General features: G+C 38.4%; 1 protein-coding gene across 1 annotated transcript in view; it reads left to right on the plus strand.

Annotated features, from left to right (window-relative positions):
* The window catches only part of PIP4P2 (phosphatidylinositol-4,5-bisphosphate 4-phosphatase 2), a 523,645-nt gene that overhangs the window by 480,668 nt on the left and 23,221 nt on the right, over window positions 1-19,756 (plus strand). Inside the window, exons 3-5 of the mRNA XM_049782130.1 lie at window positions 11,760-11,908; window positions 17,658-17,764; window positions 19,087-19,207. Coding sequence (XP_049638087.1) covers window positions 11,760-11,908; window positions 17,658-17,764; window positions 19,087-19,207 — 377 coding nt within the window. The remainder of the gene's footprint in view (window positions 1-11,759; window positions 11,909-17,657; window positions 17,765-19,086; window positions 19,208-19,756) is intronic.

A 19,756-nucleotide genomic window follows, 5' to 3' on the forward strand; every position in this document is an offset into this window, starting at 1 on the left:
TTCTTTCTTTCTTTCTTTCTTTCTTTCTTTCTTTCTTTCTTTCTTTCTTTCTTTCTTTCTTTCTTCCTTCCTTCCTTCCTTCCTTCTTCCCTCCCTCCCTTCCCTCCCTCTCTCCCTTCCTTTCTCCCTCCCTTCCTTCCTTCCTTTCTCCCTCCCTTCCTTCCTTTCTCCCTTCCTTCCTTCCTTCCTCCCTCCCCTACCCCTTCCTCCCTTCCCCTCCCTCCCTTCCTTTCTTCCTCCCCTACCCCTCACTCCCTTCCTCCTCCCTTTCTTCCTCTCTTCTTTCCTCCCTTCCTGCCTCCCTCTCTTGCTTCCTCCCTCCCTCCTTTCTGCCCTTCCTCCCTCTCTCTTTCTTCCTCCCTTCTTTCCTCCCTCCCTCCCTTCTTCCTCCCTCCCTTCCATCCTCCCTTCCTTCCTTCCCTCCCTCCCTTCTTCCTCCCTCCCTTCCATCCTCCCTTCCTTCCTTCCCTCCTTCCTTCCTTCCTTCCCTCCCTCCCTCCTTCCCTCCCTCCCTCCCTCCTTCCTTCCTTCCTTTCTCCCTCCCTTCCTTCCTTTCTCCCTTCCTTCCTTCCTTCCTCCCTCCCTCCATTCCTTCCTTCCTCCCCTACCCCTTCCTCCCTTCCCCTCCCTCCCTTCCTTTCTTCCTCCCCTACCCCTCACTCCCTTCCTCCTCCCTTTCTTCCTCTCTTTCCTCCCTTCCTGCCTCCCTCTCTTTCTTCCTCCCTCCCTCCTTTCTGCCCTTCCTCCCTCTCTCTTTCTTCCTCCCTTCTTTCCTCCCTCCCTCCCTTCTTCCTCCCTCCCTTCCTTCCCTCCCTCCCTTCCCTCCCTCCCTCCCATCCTCCCTCCCTCCCTTCCCTCCCTCCCTCTCTCCCTTCCTTCCCTCCCTCCCTCCCTTCCCTCCCTCCCTCCCTCCCTCCTTCCTTCCTTCCTTCCTTCCTTCCTTCCTTCCTTCCTTCCTTCCTTCCTTCCTTCCTTCCTTCCTTCCTTCCTTCCTTCCTTCCTTTCTTCCTTCCTTCCTTCTTCCTTCTTTCCTTCCTCCTTATTTACTGTGGAAGCTATGCCAAGCAGTTCTCAGGAATCACTCCCAGCACACCTCTTTGGTGCTGGATATTGACCTTTGGTCTGTACTTTTTCTGACTGTGACATCTCACTATTGAGCAATGTTGATGCAGAAAATCAACAGAGATGGTAAATAGATTTAAAATAAGAAAGTGTTCATAGATAACCTTCATTATTAAGCTTATATATAGTTCCCCAAAATAAACATGACTGATTTTTGTTAAGATATTAGGTTCAATTTCTGGCACCACATATGGTCCCCCAAGCCCACCAGGAGCAATTTCTGAGTACAGAGCCAGGATGAGTTCTGAGTAAGTCCTGTCAAGCAGTAGTGTCTTTTTCTGTTACATCAAAATATTATTAGCAAAGTATTTGCATGATACCCAAATGAAAATAATTTAAAACTGTATTGTTATTGCAATTATGAATTCACTCACCATGTCTCACTGAAGAGATTTACATTAAGTTTACCTTCTCTTCACCAGTGCATATTTCCTGTCATCATTGGCTGCTGTTTTTGAGCTTACAATAGATGAAGGCCTGTTGACCTTTTCTGACATCAGAGCTCATAGAGGGACCTTATCTCATATCTCTTCAGCTACAACGTAGGACTTTCTGGAGCAGCAACCTCAGCAGAGGAGTCAATTGATAGCTTTCCAGGCTTTTTTAGCTGCCCTGTCTTTGCAACTCACCTGAAGTTTTGATAGAAGGTACTGGATCTCGGCTTGGCATTCTGGACAACAGAGATTTTTTTAAACTGGAGATAAACACTCCTCATTCTGTCCTTAGCCCACACCTTTCACCAAAATCTCAAGAATGTTTTCTCACAAACTGATCCTTTAAATATTCCTGATTATCCTATACTCATAGTATCCTAAAATGTCTCTCACTTTCTTTATTTCTTTTTACTTTTTTTCTTTTGGTTTTTGGGCTACACCCAGTGACGCTCAGGGATTAATTTAGACTATGCATTCAGAAACCGCTTCTGGCTTGGGGGGCCATGTGGAACCCTGGGGGATCCCTGCGGACCATCCTAGGCTAGCATGCATAAGGCAGACGCCTTATGCCCTGTGCTACCACTCCAGCCCCAGATCTTCTCAGATTTTATATATAATTGGTTTTAGCATCACAAAAAATTATTTTTGGATAACCAGTTCCTTAAATATTATTTTCTTGATTCATATTTTTCCTCTCCATGTTATCCCTTTAATAAAGATCCCATTAATTTTTTCAATGTCATCATAGAATTCTCTCAATTCTTAGTTTAATCAATCCCCTTTATTAAATTATTGTCTTTAAGGATGCAAATGTCACTGTACAGGGTCTGGGATGGATGACTCAGCCCCTGGATTTACTGAAATTCTATATAAAAGGTCTTTCAAAAGTTGCAGTTTATGGGCTCTAATTTTTTTCTTATGGAAGACAAACTTAGATTATAGAATCCTTAGGATTGTCTAAATTTTTAATGTGTGATTCAAGAATTTTAAGGGAATTTTCAGAATTGAGTGCTTCTGAGATAACACTTCTCATGTGGATGAAAAGATTTTCTGTGTAGATGAAGTATATATCATTTTAAATAACAAGTTTGGTTTTTTAATTATTTATTTTATAATTATCTTTATTTAAACACCATGATTACAAATATGATTATAGTTGTATGATGACAGTCATGTAAAGAACACCCCCTTCACCAGTGCAACATTCCCACCACCAATTTCCCAGATCTTCCACCTCCCCACCCCCACACCTGTACTCGAGACAGGCTTTCTACTTCCCTCATTCATTCACATTGTTATGATAGTTTTCAGTGTAGTCATCTCTCCAACTGCACTCATCACTCTTTGTGATGAGCTTCATGTCATGAGCTGTACCTACTAGCCCTCATCTCTCTTGTCTCTGAGATACTGTTAAAAATGTCTTTCATTTTTCTTAAAGCCCATAGATGAGTGAAACCATTCTGCGTCTTTTTTTCTCCCTCTGACTTATTTCACTCAGCATAATTGATTCCATGTACATCATGTATAGGAAAATTTCATAATTTCATCTCTCCTCACGGCTGCATAGTATTCCATTGTGTATATGTACCACAATTTCTTTAGCCACTCATCTGTTGAAGGGCATCTTGGTTGTTTCCAGAGTCTGGCTATTGTAAATAGCTCTGCAATGAATATAGGTGTAAGGAAGGGATTTTTGTATTGTATTTTTATGTTCCTAGGGTATATTCCTAGGAGTGGTATAGCTAGCTCATATGGAAGCTCAATTTCCATACATTCCTTGTGAAGAAATCTCTATATCGCTTTCCATGAAGGTTGTACTAGATGGCATTCCCACCAGCAGTGAAAAAGAGTTCCTTTCTCTCTACATCCCCGCCAGCACTGCTTGTTTTCCATTTTTGTGATGTGTGCCAATCTCAGTGGTGTGAGGTGGTACCTCATAGTAGTTTTGATTTGCATCTCCCTGACGATTAGTGATGTTGAGCATCTTTTCATGTGCCTTTTGGCCATTTGCCTTTCTTCTTTTTCAAAGTGTCTGTTCATTTCTTCTCCCCATTTTTTGATGGGGTTAGTTGTTTTTTTCTTGTATAGTTCTGTCAGTACCTTGTAAATTTTGGATATTAGTCCTTTATCTGATGAGTATTGGGTGAATAATTTCTCCCACTCAGTGGGTGGCCTTTGTATTCTGGGCATTATCTCCTTTGAGATGCAGAAGCTTCTCAGCATAATATAGTCCCATCTGCTTATCTCTACTTCCACTTGTTTGGAAAGTGCTGTCTCCTCCTTAAAGATGCCTTTAGTCTCAATGTCCTGGAGTGTTTCACCTACATGTTGTTCTATATACCTTATAGTTTCAGATCTGATACCAGGTCTTTAATCCATTTGGATTTTACCTTTGTACATGGTGTTAGCTGGGGGTCTGAGTTAGCTTTTTTGCAAGTGGCTAACCAGTTGAGCCCACACCACTTGTTGAATAGGCTTTCCTTGCTCCATTTAGGATTTCTTGCTCCTTTATCAAAACTAGGTGGTTATATGTCTGAGGAACCTAAGTTTGGTTTTTTTGATAGTTATAGTGGGTAGAGTACTAGCTTTGCACCTCCACCTCTTCCTGTCTTTGAGAGAGGCATTCAATTTCTCCCACTCACTATAATTGTCATGAGAGTTGTTAGTGTAGTTATTTCTCTAACTTTACTCACCACTCTGTAGTGAGCTTCATATTGTGAGGTGGTTCTTCCAGCCCTCATCTCTATTGTCTATGAGGATTAATTCAATAATATATTTTACTTTATTTTTTATTCATTAATTTTTTTTTGTTTTTGGGGCCATACCTGGTGACTCTCAGGGGTTATTCCTGGATGTGTGCTCAGAAATTGCTCCTGGCTCAGGGGACCATATGGGACGCCAGAGATTGAACCCAGGTCCGTCCAAGGTTAACGCATGCAAGGCAAATGCCCTACTGCTTGAACCACTGCTCTAGCCCCTAAAGTCTTTATTTTTCTAAATCCCATTGATGAGTGAGACTATTCTGTGTTTATCTCTCTCCCTTTGACTTAATTCATTCATCATAATAATTTCCATGTCCATTCATGTCTAGGAAAAGTTCATGACTTCTCTCCTGATGGCTGCATAATATTCCATTGTGTATATGCACCACAGTTTCTTTAGCTATTCATCTGCTGAAGGGCATCGTGGTTGTTTCCAGAGTCTAGCTATTGTAAGTAGCGCTGCAATGAATATATGTGTGAGGAAGGGATTTTTGTATTATGTTTTTGTGTTCTTAGGGTATATCTCTAGGAGTGTTATAGCTGGATCATATGGGAGCACAATTTCCAATTTTTTGAGGAATCTCCATATTGTTTTCCATTTTCCATAAAGGCTAGTGTAGATGGCATTCCTAGCATCAGTGAATAAGAGTTCTTTTCTCCCCACATGCCCGCCAGCACTGATTGTTCTTGTTCTTTGTGATGTGTGCCAGTCTCTGTGGTGTGAGATGGTAGCTCATTGTTGTTTTGATTTGTATCTCCCGGATGATTAGTGATGTGGAGCATTAAAAAACAAGTTTTAAAGTTTTTAGACTTTTAAGAAAAAAAGCACTTGACCAATAGAACTTTTTGTTTGTTTGTTTGTTTTTGTGCCTGAATATCGAATGCTGAGATGACAATGAACAATTTAGGGCAGTCATTTAAAATAAATCTGATAGGGGTACAGACCAACACGGGTTTGATCCCTGGCATCCCATATGATCCCCTGAGCCTGCCAGGAGTAATTCCTACAAGCAGAGTCAGGAGTAAACCTTGAACGCCATCAGCTGTGGCTCAAACCCAAATAAAATAAACAAAATAAAATAGGTCTGATAGTGGAGATGTGTTGATTGTTTTAAAGTTCAGTAAAAACAAGATGAACAAATAAAGTTGCTAATTATTGTATATTTACTATTGATATACTACAGTTCAAGAATTTTGGTGCTTTATAAAAGGAGGTGAGTTCTAGATGACAAATATTTGTTTTCATTTTTCCGCACTATACCTACAGCAATGCTCAGAGGTTACTCCTGTTCGTAGTTTTAGGGATCACTCCTGGCTGGTGTGGGAGATCATCTGGGATGCCAAGGATATAACTCAGGTCATCTATGTGCAAGCAGGCACCCTATACCTTGTATTGTTACTCTGGGCCCATATAGGTGAAGATTTTCTGACAAGAATACCATAAATAGGAGCTGGAGTGATAATACAGTGGGTAAGGCATTTGCTTTGCCTATGGTCAACCCAGATTCAATCCCTGGCATCCATATGGTCACCCAAACCTGCCAAGAGTGATTCCTAAGAGCAGAGCCAAGAGTAACCCCTGAATGTCACTGAGTGTGGCACAAAACAAAACAAAACAAAAACCATAAATAACTCTCAGCTTACAGTGTAAGTAATAGACAGAGAACTGCAATAATAGACTTATGTAAGGAAGCAATTAGGCCAAAACATCTGTCATTCTTTTGATCTCTCCGATTGAATTTCATTTATTGAGTGGGACATACCAGAACCGTCATCTCTCTGAGAGCATGTTCCATATAAGATCACTTTTTATCATCAGTAAAGCCTCATGATCTGGTCTTGCAAGAAGAATAGCAGTAAAATAGTGTATTTTCTCAAAAGAAGAAATAAATCAAGTAAATTTCATTGATTTATGGAAGTCACGAATTTGCCATTCAATAAATATTTAGTAAACATCGGTTATATACTATGTCCCTTGGCAAGACTGGGTGAATTTGTCTAGTATGATTGTCATCTTATTTAGTTTACCATATTTTATTTATTTATTATTTTTTTGTTATGGTGGGGAACACAACTGGCATTGCTCAGAGATTACTTCTGGCTCTGTGATCAGGAATCACTCTGGGTAGTTCTTGGGGGGTGCCATAGGTAGTGCCAGGGATTAAATCTGACTCAGCTGCATGCAATGGCAAGTGTACTATTTTTCCACCTCTCCATTACTTGACTTCTAATATGCATTTATTGTTCTTTTCCACCCCTTAATCTTTCAAGCCTCCAAGAGAATAGATTTAAGCATTCTTGAAAACAAAGTGGAGACTGTTTTGACATATTGAAAGTAATGTAATGGAAATTGTAGAGGTCTTCATTGGCTCTGATATAATTCAAACATACTTTACAGTCACCCAATAAAATGTTTTCCTTGAATCATAGTATTTACCTGGATTATATTGTCTTTTTTATGCAGTTGACACATGTTGCCCTCTGCTTTACTTTTGATTTCATGTTCTCTTTGTGAGACTGTATTTTCTTACCTTTTATATTCCTATCATGCTATAATAAGGAGACAGAATTGTTTAAAAAATAGTTTTAGTTAAAGCAGTACGATTTTTAAAGTTATGCATAGTTGAGTTTTAGGCATAGAATACTTCAGCACCAGTTTTATTACCAATATCAACCACCCTCACCAACTTTCCCAAATTCCCATCCCCCACAGCCTCTGCCAGCACCTTTTTTAGTTTGGTTGTTAAAGTTTGTGTTTCATAATTTCAGTGTTCTTGACTCTGTGGTCTGGATATTTAGTTCTGTCCTTTAATACCACCAATAAACCTGAGTCCCCCTTTCTCCAGTCCTCCATTATTTCACATGTGTTTCTCCTCCTTAATCCTATTTCTTTTCTTTTCTTCACTATGCTTTGGGCCCAAGAGTGTTCTTGACAAACCCCATTTAAATTACTGCATTGTCTCGTGCAGTTATTCTAAATTCCACATATAAATGATATCCTGTATTTATCCTTCTTCTTCTAGCTTACTTCATTTAACATGGATAGACACAGAATTCTGGAAGAACTACTTTGTGTGACTTTATGGTTCAAGGAAAAGGCAAGAGGGCAAATGTTTAAACATAGTAGCTATCAGGAAGTTTGTCCTGAATTCCTAGTGATGAGTGAATCCCCCCCCCCAGGATAATGTGAGATCTGATAGTTACCTGCCAATTCCATAGGCACAGATGATTGGTTCATTGTCCTTTGATCTGTTTTTATCTTCTAATTAAAATAGTACAGGGCACTGTGTTTTAATCTCAAATTCTTCCAGAGATTTAAAGCTATTTTTATTATCATTTTTTTAATTTCATTGTGGTCAAAATGAATTACAATTCTCTCACAGTAATATTTGAGGCACAGAATGACAATGAGTGAGGGGGCATTCCCACCACCAGTGTAGTCCTCCCTCCATCCCTGTTCACAGCATGCATCCCACATCTCCCTCCTTTACCCCCGTAATGCTAGTGCAACTGTACCCTCCTTGTATTTTTAAATGTTTCATTTTTTTTTATTTATTGAGGTACTGTGATTCAAAGAGCTGTGTTAATAATGGTTTCCAGGTATGAAATTTCAATACCACACCCCTTATCAGTTTACTTACCTCTTTCCCCAAGGCTCCCATGGTGTGTTGAGAAAGGCTATATTTATGACGTAAGGCATGTAGAGCTCCTTTAAAAAGTTTTGAGTTTGGCAGTATTTTGGTTTAAGCTCTGAGAAATTTTTCATTTGTTATTTCACAGTCACTTCTTTCAGAACCTTGGCTGCCATATAAATTTGATTTATTATGAATCATTGGAATGAATAATATTTATGGTTAATATTTGACAGTTTGAAAAAATGCACATGATAAACACCAAGGATGACAAGTGTTAATTTTTGGAGTTTTTTTTTTTTGGGGGGGGTAAAGGGGGAGGTTGGCCCATACCAGGCAGTGCTGAGGACTTCCTCTTAGCTCCCTGCCCAAGTATAACTCCTAGCAAGCCTTGGAAGACCATATGGAGTATGGGGGATCAACCCTGGGCCACTATGTGCAAGGCAAGGGGCATCTCTGCTGTACCTGCCCCGATATATATATTGGTTTTTGGGTCACACCCAGCAGCGCTCAGGGGTTAGTCCTGACTCTGCGCTGAGAAGTCACTCCTGGCAGGCTCAGGGGACCATATGGGATGCCGGGATTCAAACCACTGTCCTTCTGCATGCAAAGCAAATGCCTTACCTCCATGCTATTCCCCAGGCCCCACCTGCCCCAATATATAAAGCCATCTATAATGTTCTGTGCTCTAATTCATTTTCAGTATCACAGACATCAGAATTGATAGTGAATAGATAAAAAGCAATGTCAAAAATAGCTCTTTTCATAATTAGCTATTGTGATTGTGCTTTATAGTGTCACAAAAACTCCAGAGATATCAGTTCTCTTTTCATACTTTTAGGAGGAGCCTTTTCTGTCCAAAAAATTACCTTTTCATAAATTAGCTCCAGGTACCATTAGCTAAGTTATTTATAGAACAGAATATGAAATCCTTACAGTAATAGTAGTATATCTAAATTCTTTTTCACACTTTCCTAAAAAAATATATATATATTCCTAATATCTAATTATCTAATATCCTAATTTCTTTCTTCTTCCTTCCTCTCTCCCTCTTCCTTCCTCCCTCCCTCTTTCTTTCTTCCTCCCTCCCTCTTTCTTTCTTTCTTTCTTTCTTTCTTTCTTTCTTTCTTTCTTTCTTTCTTTCTTTCTTTCTTTCTTTCTTTCTTTCTTTCTTTCTTTCTTTCTTTCTTTCTTTCTTTCTTTCTTTCTTTCTTTTTTTCTTTCTTTCTTTCTTTCTTTCTTTCTTTCTTTCTTTCTCTTTCTTTCTTTCTTTCTTTCTTTCTTTTTCTTTCTTTCTCTCTTTCTTTCTCTCTTTCTCTTTCTTTCTTTCTTTCTTTCTTTCTTTCTTTCTTTCTTTCTTTCTTTCTTTCTTTCTCTTTCTTTCTTTCTTTCTTTCTTTTTCTTTCTTTCTCTCTCTTTCTTTCTCTCTTTCTCTTTCTTTCTTTCTTTCTTTCTTTCTTTCTTTCTTTCTTTCTTTCTTTCTTTCTTTCTTTCTTTCTTTCTTTCTTTCTTTCTCTCTCTTTTTCTTTCTTTCTTTCTTTCTTTCTTTCTTTCTTTCTTTCTTTCTTTCTTTCTTTCTTTCTTTCTTTCTTTCTTTCTTTCTTTCTTTCTTTCTTTCTTTCTTTCTTTCTTTCTTTCTTCCTTCCTTTTCTTTTTTCTCTTCTCTTCTCTTCTCTTCTCTTCTCTTCTCTTCTCTTCTCTTCTCTTCTCTTCTCTTCTCTTCTCTTCTCTTCTCTTCTCTTCTCCTCTCTTCTCTTCTCTTCTTTTCTTTTCTTTTTCTTTACACATCTAGTGGCACTCGGGAGGTACTCCTGACTCTGCACTTAGAAATCAGTCTTGGCAGGCTCATGGGACCATATGGGATGCTGGGGATTGAACTCAGGTCCATCCTGGGTAGGTTGTATGCAAGGCAAACACCCTACCACTGTGCTATCTCTCCAGCCACTGCCCCTATTTTCTTATTTTTCATTCTTCTTTTTTTTACTTTGTTCATTTTTTTTTCTTTTTACCATCCCTCCTTTGTTGCTTTGCCTGACTGCAGGCCACATATGGTTGTGGTTCTCAAGCATGAAGTTCTAGAAGGTGCTTGCACAAGTACCTGATGGTATCTTACTCACATACTCTGGCTTTTGTGCTCTTAGCAATGGGACAGGTGAGTGCTGTTCCACTTCCATGATGCTCACTGCACATCCCATTCCTCGTCAACTGGCTTGCATACCTTGGTGCTAAATGAAGGGGCTCATTGGGGTCGCATACCTTAATGGGGCTCAGAAACACCCAGCCACTGAGTGCCACTGAGGAGTGCACAATGTTGGCGTGAAGTTCGAGATAGACCTCTGATCAAGCGTAGAATATCTGGGAGGCACTGAGGATCCTACCCAGGGCTTCATGCTTGCAAGACAAGACTTTCATAACTGAGTCAGCCTCTTTCTAGGAATTTTCAAACAAATATAATAAGGGCTAAGTGACGTTCTGGGGCCAGAGAGATAGCACAGTGGTAGGGTGTTTGCCTTGTATGTGACCAACCTCAGAGAGACCCAGTTTGGTTCCCAGCATCCCATATGGTGGATGGAACTTAACTCATAAGTAGTTGAATTTCTTAGATTTTTCATGACAGTAAAAAAATCAGAAGCTCACTAAATATTTTCTTTTTGTTGTGTGACAAAGGTCAGCATGGTGGTACTTGAATGAGCCATTTTCTATGATGATAAGTTTAGTTTTCCTCACTTAATTTTTTTCTTCTTGTCTTCTTCTAAAACCCTAATTTGGGACTAAGGAGGCATTTTGAAGGACTAGAGTACATGCTATGTATGCAAGAGCCTCAAATTTGATCATGGCATTGCATGGTCCCCAAAGCTGTCCTGAACAATATGAAGTACAGTTCCCAAACTCAAACCACGTGCACTATTTTGATCTTATTCCAATCACCTGTCATTATATTGTGTCTAGTATAAATAAGCTGATGGCTTTAGGGTAGCATTCATAATGGACCATAACTGACATGGCTACTGCACAATGTATGTATATATATATATATATATATATATATATATATGTGTGTGTGTGTGTGTGTGTGTGTGTGTGTGTGTGTGTGTGTGTGTGTGTGTGTGTTTCAAACTATGTTCTAGTGAGTAGTAGAGAATTTCCCTTTCCCTGGATTTGGTTCTCATGGTTTTCTGAGCACCAAGCTGGGTAAGGCCTAAAAGCCAAAAACACTGGCCCCTACAAAAAGCAATAACATCAACAACAATAAACTTTTGTTCTCATTGACTGTTTTTGCTTCCAAGAGGCCAACTCATTAATGTGATATATTTGGGAGGGGGTTGGGTCACACTCAGCAGCAGCTTTCAGGGCTTACTCCTTGCTCTGCACTCAGAAATCTCTCCTGGCAGGTTTGGGGAACCATATGGGATGCCTGGGGATTGAACATGGGTCTGTCCTGGGTCAACTGCTTCCATGCAAGGCAAACGTCCTACCGCTGTACTCTCATGTGATTTTTTTTTAAATAAGAAGCAAATCACCACTTTCTTATCGCATGTGCTATATTTTGAGTATGGGTTATTAAAAAGAAACTTCATTATTGGAGGTAAATGAATGCAACCTGTTTTGTGTTTTTCCCAGAGTTAAGTGTTTAACTTCTCCAAACAACCCCAGATATATTTTATTTCTGAAACTAGGATCAACTGACTATGATTAGATTACTAAGTAAAAGAATGGGGCAATTTTTCAAAGTTTTTCTTCTTCGTTTTCTACTGCCGAAACAAGCCATCATATCTCTGAGACTGACTCAGGGCCTGCTATCTTTTCAGCAGAACTCCCACCTCCATATACCGCCATTGCCAGTCCAGATGCCAGTGGGATTCCAGTAATAAACTGCCGGGTGTGCCAATCTCTCATCAATTTGGATGGCAAGCTTCACCAGCATGTGGTTAAGTGCACAGTCTGCAATGAAGCTACAGTAAGTGGATTATTTCCATTCATAACAGCATTGTTATTTGACACCCATTCGCGAAAAGAAGTATTCCAGTAAGGTTACTTAAAAGTAGATGTGGGCTGAATACTGATGTGGTGGAGGAAAGGCCCAGTTACTTTGACCTGCACAGGATATGTTGGGCACAGGTGAGAGAGTGGGGGGGAGAGTGGGGTGGGGGAGAGGGGAGAGGGGAGAGAGAGAAAAGAGAAAGAGAGAGTTGGTAAGCTCAATGACATGAGAATGCAAAATGCAGAGGTGGTTTATTTGCTTAGCTAGCTAAGGGTCCAAGACTTCCATCTGAAACTAGGCTTCTAGACAAGGACCCTGAGCCACCATTTCACTCAGATGATATACATATAGAGTATCAATATATATTATAGACCAACCCAGTTGTTTTCCTATTGGCACCTGCTACATTTCAACGAATACATCTAATATTCCATTGGGTTCCACTTAATGTTAAAATTCTGACAGCCTGATTACATGATAACAGACATTGTTCTACACCCACATGGGATGTCCCAGCCATCTGGTCCTAAACGATGTTCTCTCTTCATCTCCAACTCCTGTTTGAAAATCACATTCCTAGAGGCCTACCAGCTAGCAAAGGGAGTATACAGAAGCTAATAGGCTTTTTAAAAAGTTTAGCAAAAAAGCAGAAACTTTCATGGGGAAAGCAGAAATCTCAGCTAGAATTCAAGTGGCAACCAGTAAAAGGAAGGCCATTACAAGGTTATTTAAAGAATTATATATATTTAAGGATCAGAGTGCAGGTATAAAAAGGCAAGACTACATAAAGAGTCAAGGGTATATTCCTCAGAGAAAAGTGCCATTTCAGTGCTAATATCTAGTCTCTATAGGTATAGAAATAGGTTCAGTTATTGGAATGAGGGATGGGATAATTTGTGAATAAATACAGTGGCCAGGTGGGTTGGGGTGAGGGAATTGTGGTGTCCTGCAGTACCTGTCACATGGATTTTAACCATATTTGATCACTTTATGGGGTTGTTCTGGAAACTGGAAACTAGAGCAGGTGGGTGTGATACTTAGCATGCAAATATATTATAATGAGGGCACAGTGAAATGGAGCGTTATCCATAGGCCAGCTGGTCCATCATCTTGGATTATCTCGAGTCCTGTGGATATTCAGTTCAAGTAAGTCTCGAACTCATTGTTCTTACTTTATCATGCTACACATAAACTCATTTATCAAAATCACATGTAGCTTCCCATTATTGTATCTGGCTTAGGAAAGAGACATGATAAAAGAGGGGAACTGATCAAAGAAGGGAGGGAGTGTCATGTTGACATATTAAAGGTCTGTGTGCAGAAGTTCCTTGTCCTTGTAGAGGCACAGCTGTAGTTTCTTAAAGGGAATAATAACATTGTTATTAATTTTTGCAGAGTCTGCACAAAGCAATGTTTTACTGTGAGAGGAGGAAATGAATTCATTTCATTCATTCATTCATTCAATCATAAAAATGAATCTTATTTATTTCTCTTCTAGATTGGCTGTTTACCACATTCATATTGAATGTGCTCCAGATTCAGTGTATTATTCAGTTTCATTTTTAATACTTTCTTTCTCCTATGCTTATTTGTTTTATACAAAAATGCTTCCAGCTATTTAAATTCCTCCAGGAATTAAAAGCACTTCAGGTTAAACCTAAATATAATAGGTAAATGTACTCTTTGTGTTCTAAAATGAAATGATAATCTACTTATTTTACTTTGTAGGGCTAGGTCTCGAATTCAGGACTTAATGTATGTAAAGTGCCCCACCACTATCCACTGTCCTTGATCCTAAAATGAGACTGGTAAAAAATATTTATCTTTAGTGTCTGTCTACACCATGACTGAATCAACATTGATTTTCACTAATGAAACATTTTTAACTCAAAATGTGTACTTTGAACTTATTATGTTGAAAACGTTTTCAGATTTGTTTTTCATATGTAGGATTTCTGTGATTTTTCTATCATTTTTCTGATAAAACTTTTGTGATTAAGCACCCGTTAATGCCAAGATGCTTACAAAGAGATTAGTTTTTTATTTTATTTCCTTGATATGATTTTAGTGAAATGTTAAAAAAATTGAAAGTCCTCCACCCCCCCTTTTATTTAAAAAAAATTGAACTTAGGGAACAGAAATAATATTTTAAGGAAAATTTGTACTTTCAAATAACAAACTGTTGCACTAAATATATTTTTGTTCTCATGTTAGGTTTGGTTAAAAAATTTCAATGACAAAATCTTTAAGCTTTAACTTAGTTTTTAGTACTTGTACTTTTTTTTTTTTTTTTTTTTAGAAAAATCTTTAAAAGTCAGCTAGTGATTATGTTTCTAAGAACCATAAAAGTAGATATTGGAACTTAGTTTATACAAAGTTCCTCCCTGTGGGAGCTCCTTTCCTTCTCATTTACTTTCCACTAAAATCTACATTCTAAAATATTTGATATTGGGTTTTCTATACTTTATGGAAAAAAACTGAAATTAAACTATAGGACTGGGAGATAGTTCAAAGGGGACTAGAGCTCATGCTTTGCATATGGTGGTCTTGGGTTTTATCTCCAGTATCCCGTATCTTCAAGCACTGCTGCTTGTGGCCCCTAGTGGAAGTAAAGTGACTTACAAAACCAGATCTTCAGTCATGAAACAATATACTTTAATGTGAATTGTTTTTTACTGTAAGGGAACATTATTTGAAGGACTTTATAATACGTTGGGAGGTACCTACAAAAACCTTTATTTTTTTTACAAGATAATAAAGTGATTAGTAAATTCAATTACTACTAAACTTATTTGCTATTAAACTTTATAGTGTACCTTTTCTAGAGCTCATAAGCAGATAACAATTGTTTGCCAAATAGGAATTGTAAAAATACTTGCATGCAAGTTTTCCTTGGATTGGATGTTATTGCTGATTTATTCTCTGAAAAGTTATTTTTTAAAGATTTATTCTCTCATATCTCCATCCATTCTAGATGGGCTTTAAAATTTGCTCTTGCATTCGAAACTAAGGACAGAAAATTAATTTGATTTTGCACAAAGCTTAACCTGTCTGGATTTTGCCAACAGCCTCAATCTAAAGCAGTGTTGAGTTCATATATTTTAGATATAAAGAAAAATGTGCTGACATTTTTATATCATTACTACTCCTATAAGTAAAAATAATTGTAAATATTCCTGAAAATATGAACTGTATCTTACTGATTGCCTTTTGTGGAATTATACTAAAAACATTGAGAGCTGATTTAACTTATGACTTGCTAACATTTACAGTGTAATTCAATCTTTTGTCTGTGAATGAAGAGGGGTTAAGCCACTAGGGGCTTCTCTCTAGAATTCTAGGTTGAAAAGAACAGATGAAGTGAACAAGGGCCCAACAGAACATTCCTTTATGGTCCCTACCATCCTCCCCCCATTCAGTTTTACTGTGATTTCTTTCCACATCTCCGGAAATAGGGTATCAGTAGATCTGCCTTTTGAGCAGCCTCTACTGACAGGAATTTGATATTCTTAAGTAGAGTAACAAAATAGAGCAAAACAAAACAAGACCATTGGGAAGAGAACTCTGTGTGTGTGTGTGTGTGTGTGTGTGTGTGTGTGTGTGTGTAAGAGAGAGAGAGAGAGAGAGAGAGAGAGAGAGAGAGAGAGAGAGAGAGAGAGAGAGAGAGAAAGAGAGAGAGAGAGAGAGAGAGAGAGGGAGAGAGAAACTGTGTCCAAAATACAGACAAATGAAGACACATTTTAGTAAATCTTTGAAAATATGAAATTTCAGACTGAAGGAGACTAGTTTATAGGCCAAAATAATGGAAAACTCTCAGGGAAATATAGATTTTTCGCTGTATAAATATTAGTACACTTGGAGCTTCACACACCAGGGATGGAAACCTACCTCTACTTATTAGTAGCCTTGGGGCCTTCTCTAAATGATGGTTTCCTCTTTTGATTATAGTTGTAATCTCACCGTAAAAGGATTTTTTGGGGGTTTCAGTGGTAAAGTGCACCATATTGTCTGACATCCAAGTATATTTGGCCAAGATTATAAAATCTTGTATGTAAAGACAATGCCATTCCTCCCACCCCCATGCCCTCTTCCTGCATGCCATTTCACTGCAGGCCAAATATGACATTGTGGACCAATGCTGAGAATCAGGGCTTAAAATCTAGTTCAATTCATTTGATTTAAAATGTATTCAACTGAGGTCTGGAAGTTAGGTAAGAATAAAAGAGAAGAACAAATCTTGCCATATACCAAACACACATTTAGCTCATGGACATTTTTGGATATATAGAAATGATCTCATGGGGCCAGAGAGATCCCTTGCATGTGGCCCACCTAGGAGCGACCAGGTTGATTTCCAGCATCCCATATGGTCCCCCACCCTGCAGGGGCAATTTCTGAGTGCAGAAACAGGAGTAACCTCTGGGCACAGCTGGGTGTGGCCCAAAAACCAATCAATTAATCAATAAATAAAGTTGTTGTTTTTTTTTTTTTTTTTAAAAAGGAATAATTCCTTTGGGGCTGGAGTCATAGCACAGTCATTTGCCTTGCATGTTGTTGACCCAGAACAAAAAAGGGTTTGAGCCCCATATCCCATATGATCCCCTGAACTGCCAGGAGGAATTTCTGAGCACAGAGCCAGGAGTAACCATGAGGACTGCTGGGTGTGACCCCAAAACAAAACAAAACAAAACAAAACAAAAGAATGATCCCCAATTCTGTTTTGCTGGATATATTACATAAAATACTACAATCTTATATTTGTGAAGTTTAGCTTTTTTAATTTCCCCTCACTTTGGGCTTAGACTTAGCTTATTTTTCTCAGTGCCATCGTGGGTTATTTTAAATTCTAGTGTAGTGTGTTATCTTTGGTATTATTCTTGCTTTGAAACTTCTGTGAAGTTAAAAAATTGCAAGTATTAAAAGCTACTAGCAGGGTTGGCAACAGAGCAAGAGAAAATACCATGGGTCGGTTATTTGCCTTACATGTGGATGACCTGGGTTCAATCTCCAGCATCTCATATGGTCTCCCAAGCACTATCAGGAGTAATTCCTGAATGCAGAGCCAGGAGTAACCTCAGAACATGACCAATTATGGCCTCCAAATAAAACAAAACAAAAGCTACTCGAAGTGGTGGTATATTTTTTTTTTTTGGTTGTTATAAATATACTGAGTGAACTTTAACTCAAAAAAAATTTTTTTTTGTTTTTGGGTCACACTGGCAGCACTCAGGGGTTACTCCTGGCTCCATGCTCAGAAATTGCTCCTGGCAGGCTCAGGGGACCATAAGGGATGCCGGGATTCGAACCACCATCCTTCTGCATGCAAGGCAGATGCCCCACCTCCATGCCATCTCTCCGCCCCTAATTCTAATTTTTTACCTGTTCTTCCTTTTATTCTTCTGATTAAATTGGGTCTTCCCAGATGGAACGAGCCCTCAGTGAATGCACTTGGCTGCCCTTGTTTTATGAACTTTAAAAAGAATAACACTAAATATATATTAAAAGGCCACTATAAACTAATTTTGAATCATGCCCTTCTACAACTCTCCAAACTTCACAGGATGTTTGCCCACAATTGAGCTATTGTGGGCACTTTTCCATAGACTATGCTTTAGTAGTATTATAATTCTTAGTTTTCAAGGAATTATTTCCTTTTAAGTTACAAGTAATTTTTGACAGTCTGTACTTCGGCTAATATTTTGTGTTTGCATTTTCCCTTATCTAGCCAATCAAAAATCCCCCAACAGGAAAGAAATATGTTAGATGTCCTTGTAATTGTCTCCTCATTTGTAAAGATACGTCTCGGAGAATAGGATGTCCGAGACCCAACTGGTAAGAGAAAAATTCAGTTATTCTTTCATTTGTCCATTCAACAAGCATTTACTAAAGACTGGTTATAAGGAGATTTTGTTCTGAATTATCTTTATCTGCAAAGCAATCACAGGACTTATTCTTTGTTAAAGGAATGAAATTCTTAGCCTGAATATAATAGATTTTTATAAGATCATCAAGAGATTTTTTTTTTGATATTATGTAAGTGCATCATGCACTATAGTAAATCAATGTCATTTTAACTATTTTAAAATGTCCACTTGTGGCTGGGAGAAAGATTCAAGGGTTGGAGCGCATGTTGAGAATCCTCAGTTTAATTTCTGTCACAATGTCTTCCTCTGACCCCCAGAGCACTGTCTGAGCACTAGTGGCCCCTAAACATGGCTTTAAAGGATGATTACGCCCCATAACCTGGCTATGCACTGAACCCATTAGACTTGCATTGATGCATTGGGTGTTGCTGGGAGTGGCCCAAGCCTCTTCAGCACTGCTGGGAGGCCACTTAATTTACCTTTTATAAACATTCAACTTGACCTACAAGTGTTTTAATTGGTATTCTATACACCACTGCATGCAACATTAATTTCTTTGCTTAGCATAATCTGCACAATAAATTCTGAATTATTTACCCATGTCAAGTGCTATTATAGATGATCTAAGATACAAATATATCACAACCTTAACTATGTTTTTCATTATGTTCTCTAGCCTTTGGGTCATGATATGAATCATTTGAAGACTCATCTGATGAGAGGCTAGAGAACAGAATGAAAGGATTTTCTGATTTTCTTTTTTGTTTAAATCTGCTTAAATGGCATCAAAGAATTCCTGTCTGCTCTGAGAACTTAGATTGAAAATCAAGACTTTTGTACTTTCTTGTCATATATATATATGCATTTCCATGTATTAAAACATTAAATAAAATAAAAAATGATCAGACTTGAACACCAAATCCAAAAAAACCATTAAATAATAATATTAAAATATTAAAGTATTTTAAAAAATATTAAAAAAATATTTGGATTTACTCAATCATCAAATTAATTTGTATTCCTCTCTAGGGAATGACATTTTCTGTTCTAAAATTATAGGATGATTTACATTTATAAAAAGTTGAAAATTACAGATAAATCACTTCTGAAGTTATTTAATTCTCTCACAAAAAAAAAAACATATTTTTTTTAACTTTGAAATGTTGCCTATTTCTGTTTTCTATAAATTGAGCCAAACTCTGCTGTAGCCCTCGTTTCGAATTGTATATTGAAGATTTAGCTCTCAGTTCATTTTTGGAATAATGCAGTTGATGTCTTTCTCTTTCATAGTAGACGCATAATTAACCTTGGCCCAGCAATGCTTATTTCTGAACAGTCAGCTCAACCTGCGTTGCCAAGCCAACCAGAAGGAACCAGGGTCGTGTGTGGACACTGTGGAAACACATTTCTGGTGAGTAATCAGACACGTGTCATAAGAATATCACTTAGCGGGCCCGGAGAGATAGCACAGCAGTGTTTGCCTTGCAAGCAGCCAATCCAGGACCTAAGGAGGTTGGTTTGAATCCCGGTGTCCCAGGTGGTCCCCTGTGCCTGCCAGGAGCTATTTCTGAGCAGACAGCCAGGTGAGCACAGGTGAGCACTCCTGAGCACTGCCGGGTGTGACCAAAAAAAAAAGACTATCACTTAGCAAACCTAGGCCATGAGTATAAAACATTTTAAAATGATTATTATAATTTTGATTTGTCAGAAAGTTTACTAAGTTCTGGTTTCTATCATTTTATTCCTTTTTTTGGTTTCTAACATTAAGTGGCTTCAGTTACACATTAGTGTCTAAATTGATGTGTTATTACGGGGATGACAGTATAAAAAAAAAAAAAAAAACTGGAGTTGTTACAGGGCCATGTGGTCCAGGAATTCCAAAGTCTATTGCTGATACTGTGGCTTTTTGTGGGTTGTAGTTTTGATTTCCAAAATATGGAAACTACAGTATGACAAGGCA

Source organism: Suncus etruscus, chromosome 10 (assembly GCF_024139225.1).
Source record: "Suncus etruscus isolate mSunEtr1 chromosome 10, mSunEtr1.pri.cur, whole genome shotgun sequence".
Classification (NCBI taxonomy): Eukaryota; Metazoa; Chordata; class Mammalia; order Eulipotyphla; family Soricidae; genus Suncus; species Suncus etruscus.